Raw genomic sequence first — 13,188 nt, forward strand, 5'->3', positions numbered from 1 at the left:
ACAGGCCATAAATTTCACTTCTAGGTATTCATTTTAAGGAAATAATTAGGAATGTATACAAAAATTTAATTACATTATTAATAAATGAAAAAATTAGTAACTACTGCTATTGCAATAAAAGTGGGCTGAACACATAAATTAAGCTATAGCCATCCAATAAAATGCTATAAAGCCATTCTTATGTCATGGAAAAATATTTATTTTTATTTTTTATTTTTTTATTTCAGAATATTATGGGGATACACATGTTTGGGTTACATAATTTGCTTTTGTACAGTTTGAGTCAAAGTTATAACTGTGCCCTTCACCCAGATAGTGTGCATCGTACACTATCTGGGTAAGTGTGAATTTACCCATCCTCTCCTCCTCCCCACCTGCTTGATTTCCCTTGAGTTTTACTTCCATAGGAGCACATAAGTGTTGACCAGAAAAATATTTATGACATGAAAGATGTTTGTGATGTAAACATTGCAATTGGCTACTACAACATGATGCTCAAGGAAAATTAATGGTGATTTTGATTTTCCCTCCTTGGTTTATCTCTATTTTCTCATTTTTTTCCCTTCTCAAAAATATCTTTTCATCATAAGAATAATTTTTTTCTCATTTTAAGAAGAAAAAAATGAAAAGAAGTACCCACTCATATGTCTATAATTTTTTTAAAAGATCAAAGTTTTCCAATTACAAATCAGGATTTAGTCCAATACAGTGGTTCTCAGTGTGTGGGCCCCCCCTCAATATCCAGCAGCAATAGCAACACCTGGAAAACTTGGAAGTTCCAATCTACTAAATTAGAATTTGTATTTTAACAAGCCCTTAGGATGATTCTGAGACATTCTGGAGTTAAGAATCACTAATTCAACAAAATGACTCAGTAGGCCCAATGAACAACTGATGAGAAATTGCCTTTCTCTAACACTTTTTAAATCTTTAAATGAATGATGTAAGCACTTGGGGTGTTTTTATTCATTCATTTGTTCCATAAATATTTACTAATAGAGGTTTGGTTGAACTCAGAAACTTACAGTAAGTATTACAGGAAGTATTAGTGGAACCAACTGGGTAGAATTTCTGTAATTCTAATGATGTGGGATATTATAGCCCTAGGATTATAGAACTAGACGAAAACTAGATAGATCACCTTTGGGCAAAGGATGGCATTTAGACCATTAATTTCCTCCCTTAATATTTTTCTATTTGAAATAATCATTCTTCTGAGCTTTGAATTAAATGATTTATTTTGTTTTATTGTAGTTTTCAGTTTCACTTAGAAGTGCTTACTGGTGTAATAAAAGTTAAGTAATAAAATGTGTTTTGTTAAATTATCTCATATTTGACATAACTAAATATGTATTTAAAATTTTTGATTTATAGTTTTTATTTTAAATTTACATTTCTTTTTTTAGCTGCAGTTCCACAAATTATGAATGAAAATAAAGAAATACATTGCAGTAATGGTGAGTTGGGGTTCAAGTGTTTCAGCAGTGTACTTAACAGTTAGGTACAGCCAGCCCTGCTTTGAAAAAAAAAGCATCATTTTATTATATTCGGGTATCTTTAAGCTGCTAATTTGTTTTAAGTAAATTTTCAGAAATTATTAGATATCTGATTGAGTCAGTATCTATCACGTTTTGTGTAAGAACATTTTTAATTTCCTGTTTTTCAATTTATTTTTTAAATTTCATGATTTGTTTTACAAAGGTATAATAAGGTAATATATATACATTTTAAATCTATATAAACTTTAAGTAAGTTTCCTTATTCCATTCAATATTATTACCAAGGTCTTGCAAATACATCATTCTAGAGGTTCTGACTTTTCCAAGGTCACAAGGCTATAAATTCCTGAGCTGAATCATGAAGCTAGATCTTCAGATTCTTTGTTCAAAGCACTTGAATTTTCATAATATACCATAAAATATCATAGAAAAATAAGAGTTCTACTTAGCCAGTTTTTTTTTTACAGTGTGTACTTTAAAAAATATATATGCATATATTTGGTGCTAAAACATGCACTTAGAAAATTTAGGTTTTCACAAATAAAAAAATCAATTCTATTAAAATATTGAAGCTGAAAAAATAAAATGTATAGACTTAAGCTTAATTTATTTTAGATGGAAGTCTTCTAATTTAATAAAATCTAATTTATCCCTTCTAAAATGCAATTTAATTCATTCATGATGTTTAAACATTATTGTTAAAACCAGGGTAGACTGAGAAATTATATAATAATATAGTTTAATAAAATTAAGAAATACACCCAATTAAAAAAAATACCATTTTAAATAAAGTATTACTAATAGGGAAAAGATAACAGGTATTACTTATGTCCTTCCCTCCCCACACTTACCGCCTAATTTCTACCCCTAGAAAAATACGTGCTACTCCGTTCTTCTGGGAGACAGTTGCCTGGAGCATGGTGGGAAAAGTACTAGAGAGAAAAGTAGGAACAAAATTAGTATGAATATTTATTGAGAGTCTACTTAGTGCCAGGTCCTGGGCTAGATGCAGCATCAGGAAAGCCACTTCACCTCTGTGGGCTTCTATTTTCTCATTTGGAAAATTAAAGGATTGCATTAGATGATCTCATTTTTCAGTTCTCAGGTAATATAGTATAGATGATACAAACATCTTAGATAAGCCCTTCAACTTTGTTCATGTTGTTATGTTGACAAAAACTAGTCCTACCTGGATCTTCATAATTAATCTTCCTACTTTTATGGTATGATATAAGATTTAAAAAAATAACTTGATGATGTCTCAGAACAGGTAGGATTATCTTTAAGAGTCTAGGCCGTTCTTGTGTTTAATATGAGTTATGATTATCCCTCAAGAGGGCAATAAAATTCTGCGGTTAAAAGAAATCCATTAAAAGCAACCAAAACTTCAAACAGCTTTCCCATATATACTTGCCAAATAGGTTAAACAGCCTGCTACCATCATACCTCACGCTGGTTCTCTGCAGATCTAAGGTAAGCTGGCCTGAGACAAGTTGAGACTGGGTTGGGAAGGATGCCAAGGAAACGCCAGGTGTTTGTAGGCAGCAACACTGGTGATTCAGCTGAAGATGATGTCAGAACTAAATCAGCTTTCAAACAGGGGTTTAGGATATAGTGCTCAAGCCAGAGGTGGAGAGTTTCTGATGAAACCAAAAATAAGCACTTGCTACAATCTTGCTTAAGAAAATGATTGCACATTTATTTCATATCATCTAGGGCTGAGTTTCAGTTTATGATGGGGGCAAGCCCCACTGAAAATCGTGACTATTAAGTGAAAGTGTAAACTGCAGAGAAATTAACTCTCAGTGAGTCTTTATTTAAAAATATGTCCTGTTAAGTTAAAGTACAGCTTCTATGTTTTATTTTGAAAAATGCTGTACCACTTTTTTATTCATTTAGCTAGTTCTGAGCATAAAAGTATAGTGCAAGTGTTTATATTCCCTCTGTGCCTAGGCAATGGTCCTCTCCATACACAGTTCATAAACCAACTCCAGTTTGTTTAGCATTATTATGTTGGGTTTGCAGCATCTATATCAAATCGCATAACTAATAATATCCTGGTCTTACTGGGCTTATCTCAGTGCCTTGAACATAGAAAATTTTGGAAAAAAACTTTGATGAAAAACTGATTGTTCCGTTAATAGGAGATTGAATTCAAATTGAAAACCATGGTCCTTTTCGGGATGAGTTTTGATGAGACAATTTCTGCTCTTGTTCTTTTATTGTTTTTCTTTTTTATTGTAAGAAAATTTCAGGAGCTTATATGATCATTGAAATTATAGATGCACTCCATCTACATGTATCAACCAGATAAAATATTTGTTTGACCTTTATGTCAAGTAACAAGTAAAATTAATCAACCTGATAGTTTACCTAATTCACTGAGCTATTTAACTAAATTAACTAGTTGTTTGTTTTTCTAAAGACTTTTCCCTAAAATAAAATTACAATATATCTATTGTATTATTATTCTTTATTTATTCCTGAATGACTTTTTTCCTTCGATAGCCTGAGAAAACCATAGAGTGTGGGTCAGAAGTATATATATATATATATATATATATTTTCATTTTAATTGTTTTAGTGCATGACGAAAGCTATACTGAGACCTAGTCCTCAGAACTAGAATAAATCATCAATGTGTTTGGTGGTATCCATTGCCATGGATTTGGTGGTGCATCTCCATGTTCATCAAAGAAATATAAAAATTTTGGTCTTGCTGAAGCACAAAGTTCAGAACATAATGGGAGATGCAACTGGAGAGCAAGACAAGAAAAGGCTTGTGATATGCCCTATCTGCCCTGCTAGGAGCTTGGACTTGACTCTCAAAGTGATAAGAAACCACTAAAAAACTAGAGACAAATGATCAGATTTGATTTCAGAAAAATCATTATTATAGCTGTATAAAAGTAGAGGAAGAGACAACAGTTAGTAGAATAATCTTTCTCTAGGCTCAGTTTTAGAGCTTCCTATGGTGAATTCCAGGTTATCCTTTCTGTCGCTATGTTATTAGACATCACTGAACATTTTATGTAAAGACAATGCAAGGATATTTTCATTTTACTGATTTCTGTAGAATTTTCTATGTTTTTTTGTTGACATTTTGTTGATTATTGAAAAGTATTGATGGAACAAAATGCTTGTGGATATTCGAAATACATTTTGTCAAGCTGTTGATTAATTTGTTTATTCTAAACATTAACATTCAGCATAATTTTGCAGTGATTGGTGTATGTACTTCTAAAGCTATTTTTCTTTTTTCTCACCAAGATACAGCCATAAACATTGGGCTACCAAAGGGAAAGTTTTTTGAATGCCTTAGAATTAATGTAATATTCTAGATTCTATAACAGGATTGAGCAGAATATAGTATTTCCTTCTTACACGTTGTGGTGTATTTCCAGGTTGAGGTGAACTGGGAGGGGAAGGGTTTCACAATGCCCTTGTTGTTGTTTTTGTATCTGAGTATTTGGTATAATATTGGAGTTTACATTCTTTGCCCCACCCTACTGCATATAAGATATATCAATCAAATGGCAGTTTAATGACACTTCCCTCTGAGCAATTTTCCTTATCTCCTAGTTTCCTCTGCTACCACCCCAAAGAGCCATCACCCCCATTTACACAGTTACTGGATATATGCAGTAAATATCATGATGTTTTCAATCCACAGGAGAGACACTTTTCCCACTTTCTGTGCCTTTAAACTTTCAAGGGCTGAGCAAAAAATTCCATCTGTATAACACTAACTAAAGTCAACAGCTGTTCTAGGAGGCAAATGCTACAAGATTTGACAAATCGAAAATCTAGCTGAAGCCACAAACCAGCTATGACCAGGGTGCTGAATGGACAGTCAGTAGTGATCACTGAAGTTGTTCAAAGGAATTAGAACCATAAAACACCTTAATCATATATGATTTTAAAATGCTTATCCATTTCACAGTTGTCTTTTGTCATTATTTTTGTGTTTATTTTTTAACAGATAAAAACACACCATGTCATATTAAGCAGATCTTCACACATCCACATTTGGAGCTTAACCCTGAATTTAATCTGCAGATCAAAGATTATTATGCTGAAGTCCCATTTGATGTGGTAACAGTGACAATTGGAGTGGAGACTTCTAACTGTCAGTGCAAAGTGCACCTGTATGAGCAGGCTGGGCCAAGGTATGGGGACGCTGACAAGCTGCGTTGAGACAGCATACAAGAAGCAGACATTGGATGCAACCTTTGAAAGTGGTTCAGAAAAACAGATTCATTAGATCAATTGAGAAATTGCCAGTGTGTGAAATTTCCCCTTCTCAGGTGTTATGTAGCTTAATTGAACACATTGGTGCTTTACTGATTTATTAGCAATCTTAGTAACTGATATTTGTAACAGTGTTGTAACAAGAGAAAATCTCATTCTCAAATAATTGAGAACACCCATCAAGGAAAAATTTTGCTTATTGTTGTCTTAATGTTTTTAGATTATTGAAGAGTTAAAGTTTTTGAGTATTGAAAAGTTGATTGCTTAATAAACATGTTGGTGACAATATGTGGAAATAATACAATTAACTTTCCTAGTCTTACTGGGATTTTTTTCAGTTGATTCTTTTGAAAGTAACCAACTCTTTTGTTTGGAATTTTGAACAGAATTTTGAACATGCCATATCCATAGCAGAGAAAAGACTCATGGTTCCCTGCTATAGGGAAGGAAATACACTTGGCCTCCCAGGAGCCAAGAGAATCTAGTAGAAAGAAAAGGGGAGTCAAGTCAGAGCAACCTAGGTTCCAACCCTGACTCTTCTATAAGACTTTGGGCAATTTGTTTACCAATTCTATGTCATGGTTTCTATAGTTAAAATAGGGACTGTCATAGTTGCTGTATTAAGTGAGATAATATATAACCTGGACAATAGGTGATTAATAAATAATAGTTTCTTTCCCTGCAGTTAATAGAGGAAATGACTTGTTCTGTGAGATGAATCTTGGCATAGCAAAGTACTGTAAAACAGAGGTTTAATTTTTTTTACATATTTTAGATTTCTTATGAAATTATACAGACCTTACTTGTTTTTTATGCAAATAATAGGTATTTAATGAATATTGATGTTATGAATCAGTTTGGGCTATAAATGTCCCCTATTCATTCTCTCTCTTTCTCTCTCTAGCTTTGCCAACTACCCTCTAGGCTTAGGAATGAACAAAATCTCAATATTTGTGGTGGATGAATCTCCAGCACAGGGTGAGACCCTGGTCACTTACAAACTCACCATCTATAGAGAAGACCGCCCAAGTCTGCCCTTGTTTGAGGACTTCACAGCATGTGGTTTTGTGCAGGTAAGTGGCTTTTATAATTGCACTTGTGTTGAATTAGGAATGATCTGTTAACCCAGGTGAAAAATTCCAAATGGAAATTATTACAAGAAATTATGTGGTTTTAAATCTAAAATGTGGTCTCATTTCAAAGGAGCAAGTGCCCCAGCGAGGTATCTAAGGCACCTCATTGTGAGCGGTTTTCTTTTTAGTATGATGGCTCCTCCCTGCACTCATTGTATTCAGTGGATTTATTGTGGTTAATATTTGAAAAAATGTCTGAGTACTCACACTTAGTTGTGAAATCGGTTTCACATTTCCCCTTTAAATTGTGCTGTTTTTCTTGGATTTGTCCCTGGATCTACTTTTGAAATCTTAGACTAGATTTAGTGGAATTTCTTTTAAGGAATGAAAAGAAAATTTATGAAACTATTTTACAGAAGGGATACTGGATAAATGAAACCAAATTGGTTTGGGATAGATACATTTGTCATTTGCTTTTCATACCTTAACCATTCTGCAAGGCTGTAGTTTCTCTTGTGAGCAACATATACCATTTTGTTGCCTTGACTGATTTTGGAGAAAGGTGAATGTTACCTTGAGACTTTGTCTAGTCTGATGGTTCTCCCTGGTTTTTTTTTTTTTTTTTTTTTTTTTTTTGCCTTTTTAAGGATCATATGTATAACCTTCCACATTTCCTCACACCCTATACCCTCATTACAGGTGATTCCAGGGAAGTAGTAATTGGTATTCTTACCATATATCTACTAATTCACTCACAAAGTATATCTGCAAATATGTCATGTCAAATTATATGCTACTGGGAGCTTTGAAGCAAAGAGAGTTAGTAAAAGAGAGGTATGGCCAACTAGGCTTTGGTGGGTAGTATGAACATCATATTTTTTATAAATTTAATATCCAGGCACACTATTAAATTTTATAAATTTAATGGCCAGCCCACCACTGCCATTATCTCATCTATTCCCAAGAGCTTAATACTATTTCATAAGCATACTCCTCCCTAAGGTTTTTATTTTTCAAGGAAACACATATCTCTAATTTATGAATTACTACTAAATCAAAGGGAATTTCACATTGGTCTAAAGATTGGATCAAAGCAAGACAAAAAGTTATTCTAAAAGATATTAGGATGTGCTTAAAAAAAAGAATAGAGTAGGGTTCCATGGTCAAATAGGTTTATGAAGCAGTGAGTTAAACAAAATTAGGAAGTTTCTTTACTGTAGGATTTTTTGAACCTCTAATATACTAATTTGAATGGTGACCCCTTTATAGTGTTGTGAATATATAGTGTGCTGCATTTTCAAATTTATTAGAGGCTGTTTTAATAGAAGAGCTATAATATTTATTTTGTGGAATGCAGTTGAGGAAACACTGGTCTAGACTATGGAGAAGGCTTCACAATATGTTCCTCTCAATTTTCCACTTTTCAATTTGCTTTATTTGGATTGCTATGTCTCAGTCTTTTTCTGAACTGGAAAGCAAAAAAATAGAGCACCTGAAAATGTTTTAAAAAATGAACAAAAACCTAGAGAGACCTGTGTTTTTGTTTAGGTGTGTAGTTTGTATGTATATAATTATTTCCAAACTAAATGTTCTCACCTTTTTTGTTGGAGCAATTTTCATTCATGCATTGATGGTGGAAGTGTGAAGTATTTGACACTTTGGAGAACTTTGGTAATATCCACTAAAGCTAAATGTATATATATTTTTCCATGATTTAACTGTCCTCCTAGCTATACACCCAAGAAACATGAAGCATATGTCTGTCCATCAAAAGACACATACAAAAAAGTCTTCATACCAGTTTTGTTCATAGTAGCTAAAATCTTAAAGCAGTTCAAAAGGAAAGGAGATAAATCTAACACTAATGAGACATTTGAAAATAAAATTACTGATACACACAATCATGGAAGAATCTTCAAAGCATTATATTGATAAAAACCAGCCAGACACATAAAGACATACTGTATTTCATTCATATGAAGTTTAAGAGCAGGCAAAACTAATCTATGGTGATAGAAATCAAAATAGTGGTTACCTAGAAGGTATCGGTAACTTTTAAGGAAAGCATGAGGAAACTTTTTGGGCAAATGTTCTACATCTTGATCTGGGTGGTGGTTATGTATAAAACCAGATGTTGTATAGAGATATAAAAATTTAATTAACTGTGCACTTAAGATTTGTGCAATACTGTATATAAATTATGTAATACATAAAATATGCACATATATTTGCATATATAAAATATTTATACTGCATATAAATTATACCTCAACAAAGTAAGAGAAAAGCATTAGTGAGAAAGTATGTATTGTTATCTTCCATGGCATGCTTCTCTTCTCCAATATTATATTGATCAGAAACAAGTTAATTATCATGCAGTTACCTTAGAGAATATATATTAGAAATTTGTTACTGTAATATCAAGAAAAATATTAGAAAATTCTTGTGGGCAGAATCATACAGGTGATTGCAGAAAAGTATGTTAGTCATTTATGAGAGTCCTTTCCAGAAGGTCTTAATTTAAAGTTTATGTGTGGTCCCACAATAAGTACCGTATTTTATAACATGGAAAGTGTTTAATAAGCACTAGTACTTTTTAGAAAGTGTCAAATGAGGGAACAGATAAATGTGGCATGAATAACATAAATTGCTTTAGACACTTAATTAGGCATGAGTGGCCTCATGAACGGGAAAAGTCAACAGAAAAGGTAGGATTTTCTCCCCATAAACTCCACTTAAAATTCTGATCCAGAGACCTTTCTCTTATTTCTCTTTTATGTTTAATCTCATTAGGGTCTTTAGGTATCACTGCAAGCTGATACCATGACAAAGGTTATAATACAAAGAAAGAGTGAGGGATAAAATTTCTAATCTCCTATCAATTTTCAAGTATTTGAGATTTCCAAATTAGGTTAGTAGCTAGGCAGATACACATCATGAGACTTAAAAACTTCCAATTTTCCAAACTGTTCTTTTTCTTTTCTGTCAACAACCATAGTGCCCTTATTATTAATGTATTCTTAGAACTGAAGTCTTGTCTCCAACTATTACAGATTAAATGATGGGCTGTTCTATTTGAATCCCCAAAGCCTATACATGTGAACCTAAAAGGAAATGAATTAAACTTTACTTATATTTCATTTATTAGTTAAGGGGTGGGGAGATTACAATTTCTCCTTACATTTCAAATTAGATTTTGGTCTAATAGACTCCATTATTAAATTTTAAATAAACATTTTCTTGGTCCATTTGTGCTGCTATAACAAAATATCTAAGACTGAGTAACTCATAAAGAACAGAAATGTATTTCTTACAGTTCTGGAGGTTGGGAAGTCCAAAATTGAGATGCCATCATTTGGTGTCCGGTGAGGGCCTTCTTGCTGCATCCTCATATGGTGGAAGGATCAAAGAGGGCAAAAGGCACTAATGATTTAATTATGTCCTAAAAGGCTCCACCTCTTAATACTACCACAATAGGGATTAAGTTTCAACACATGAATTTTGGGGGACATTCAGACCATAGCAAAGATAAAAGGCCATCCAACTTCAAACAATGAAAGAAGTAAAATCCAATTTAAGATTAACCAAGCCCCCTAATTTCTCCTTCCCCCATTCTTTTACCTTCTGGGAATCAACTATTCATTTTATCTCTTCACCAAAAGACTTACAGGGAAGAGAAAGCAAAGATAAAACACACCAGTCAATTAAAAAATCAATTACTATGACATTTTGGTAAATAATAAGATAATTTAATTAATTTGTTAATAGACATTCTGTGTCATTTATGCTGTCAAATACTATTAAGTTCTTACTTAGCCATAATGAACTATTTGAGCTTATTTGATGCCTATATTCCAATTATTCTCTTGATAATTGGAATTTGTGTATGGTTGCCACAGAGGCAACTCTTAGTTTAGTTTTACCAGTGAAAGAGATAGAGCTAATTTACATAACTGATATAAAATAACCAGATTGAAGACAGGGTGTCTCAACCTCAGCACTACTGGTATTTGGAGCTGGATAATTCTTTGTTCTGGGAAGTTATCCTGTGCGTTGTGGGATGTTCAACAGCACTCTTGGCCTCTGTCCACTAGATTCCTATAGTGTACCACCTTTCCAAGATGTGACAATCAAAAGTGTCTCCAAATATTGCCAAATATCCCCTGAGGGACAAAATCAACTCTGATTGAGAACCACTAATGTAGACAAATAGGAATTTCTGCCTTTCTACTGTCCTGTATGTTTACTAGAAGTGTGAATAATTTAGAAATAGTCTTTCAGTGTTATGTGTTGGAGAACCACTCTATCTTTTTTCATCTTTGTAATTTTAGTAATTTTTATAGACAGTGATACTATTCTGATAGCTCTTTATTCTACCCATCTGCCATCTTATCTGTCCAATATAATTATTATAATCAGAAATATGCATTCAATTATAGAAAACATGATTCTTAATGAAACATAAAAACATCATATAATATGGTCAGATTGTTATTTCATTTTGATTTACCCATAAGTAGTATAATGTTTTGCTGTTAGGAAGAAAGATTTAGAAAGTAATAAAATATTATTTTGGCTATAATATGTCATGTTTAGGAATTAATAAAATATATTTATGTGATAAGGAAATTAGAATATGTATAGGGAAATATTTATTTTACTATCCATTTTCAAATCAAATTTTTTTGACATGGATAACAATATAACATCCACAGAAGTTGATTTATATAGATGATCTATGGCCTTGTATACATTTTACCCCCAAAGTGTTGTGCCAGAATAGAGCCATAAATAAAAAGCTACAGAAAGGTCACAGAGCTTAAACTTAGGAAACTATGCTTCATGGATCTATTTGTTAGAAACAGCTTTCATTTTAAAATGGATTATAATTCACAAAGGGAAAATAACAAGGAAAGAGAAAATAGTATTTTCTAAAACAGATTTATCTGGCATTTAGCTACACATTTAAAATGGCACTTGCTGCTTTCTTTTAAAAAATTAATTAGCCATCTAGATGCTAAGATATTAAATGATGTGCGAATGGTTCCAGTTATAGCATTTGGAAATGCTTTGTAACTCTCTCATTTACTTTTTGTACCCTTCCAACACCACAGAGAGCTGTTATAAAACAGTTTAAGTAATAGCCACATAATATCTTAGCAAATATCCATAATAAGAGAACAGAAGTACATCTATCAATAATTATTTAATAAAAACCTGTTAATGTCCAAAGTTGTCATATCAATTAAATACCCATTTTAATGGTTATTAGTTACCTTTCCTACTTCAATTTATCAGAGGAATGTGACTTATTTTTTCAAAAATATAATCTGTGCTGTAGTGAAATGCTCTCAGCCAGTAACTGGTTACTAAGTACCTGCTATGCACTTTATTCTTACAAATATGCTATGTGCAGTAGGGGAATACAATAGCAGCAAAAACAGCAGCTGTGGTAATAGTAGTAGTAATGTGACATTTACAGAACTTTTATTATGTGCCAGGCATTATGTTAAGCACTTTACCCTTCTTGTTTTATTTCATGTTTACCACAACCTTGAACATAGGTGATTATTTTATCCCCCACCCTTTTCTTTAACACATGGAGAAACTAAGGCTTTAGAAAGGTTAGAAACTTTGTCAAAGCTTCCTATATAACAGATGTAATTAGTGGAAAAGGTGGGATTTGAATACAGATCTTAATGACTTTAAATCAATGGCCTTAATTATTACCATGTATACATAGAATCTAAAACCCTCATTGTGCTTATAATCTGATTGTCCTATTTGGGAACTGTCATTCAGTTGGAATGCAACTTGTTAAAACTAACTTAATTAGCTAGAATTTGTTTCCATGGGCACTAACAATGATAATTAATTTTTATAATGTTCTGGAACCATTGCAAAATTCTGAGGTCTTCATAATCTTCATTGTGGTGGGAAATGTTTAAACACGGTCTTCCCTTAATAGTGTATCTATTAGGAAAGCTTTAGAGCTAGCTTATATGTAATATTTTACTAGATGCTTTGCATATCTAAAGGAAAAACTATTTTTATCCTACACACATAATGCTTCTATACTCACAACATTTCTGGCACCAAATGTGTAAGCTTTTCACTCACATGAAGTAATTCTCCAATGTTCCAGACACCAGCTGTGAGTCTTACAATTCAGTGATTTGCTCTAACTACCTGGAGTTAGAGCAAACCTCAGGGCCTTCTCCCACAAGACTTCCCCCACTTCACATGCCAGTCCCAGGTATGACCTGTCCTTTTGATCAACCAGCTATAAATCAGTGGTTCCTATGGCCACTCCTTGGGTTCGATAATTGGCTGGAATGACTCACTAAATCCAAGGAAACATTTAC

The 13,188-nt window shown here is 32.8% G+C and overlaps 1 protein-coding gene across 2 annotated transcripts in view; it reads left to right on the forward strand.

Annotated features, from left to right (window-relative positions):
• Positions 1-13,188, forward strand: part of CPED1 (cadherin like and PC-esterase domain containing 1) — a 267,036-nt gene that overhangs the window by 135,751 nt on the left and 118,097 nt on the right. For both annotated transcript variants that reach the window (XM_012757301.3, XM_012757302.3), the window contains exons 13-15: positions 1,407-1,457; positions 5,482-5,668; positions 6,655-6,823. In XM_012757301.3, the coding sequence (XP_012612755.2) occupies positions 1,407-1,457; positions 5,482-5,668; positions 6,655-6,823 (407 nt within the window). The remainder of the gene's footprint in view (positions 1-1,406; positions 1,458-5,481; positions 5,669-6,654; positions 6,824-13,188) is intronic.

The sequence above is a fragment of the Microcebus murinus genome, chromosome 9 (genome assembly GCF_040939455.1).
Source record: "Microcebus murinus isolate Inina chromosome 9, M.murinus_Inina_mat1.0, whole genome shotgun sequence".
NCBI classification, from domain to species: domain Eukaryota; kingdom Metazoa; phylum Chordata; class Mammalia; order Primates; family Cheirogaleidae; genus Microcebus; species Microcebus murinus.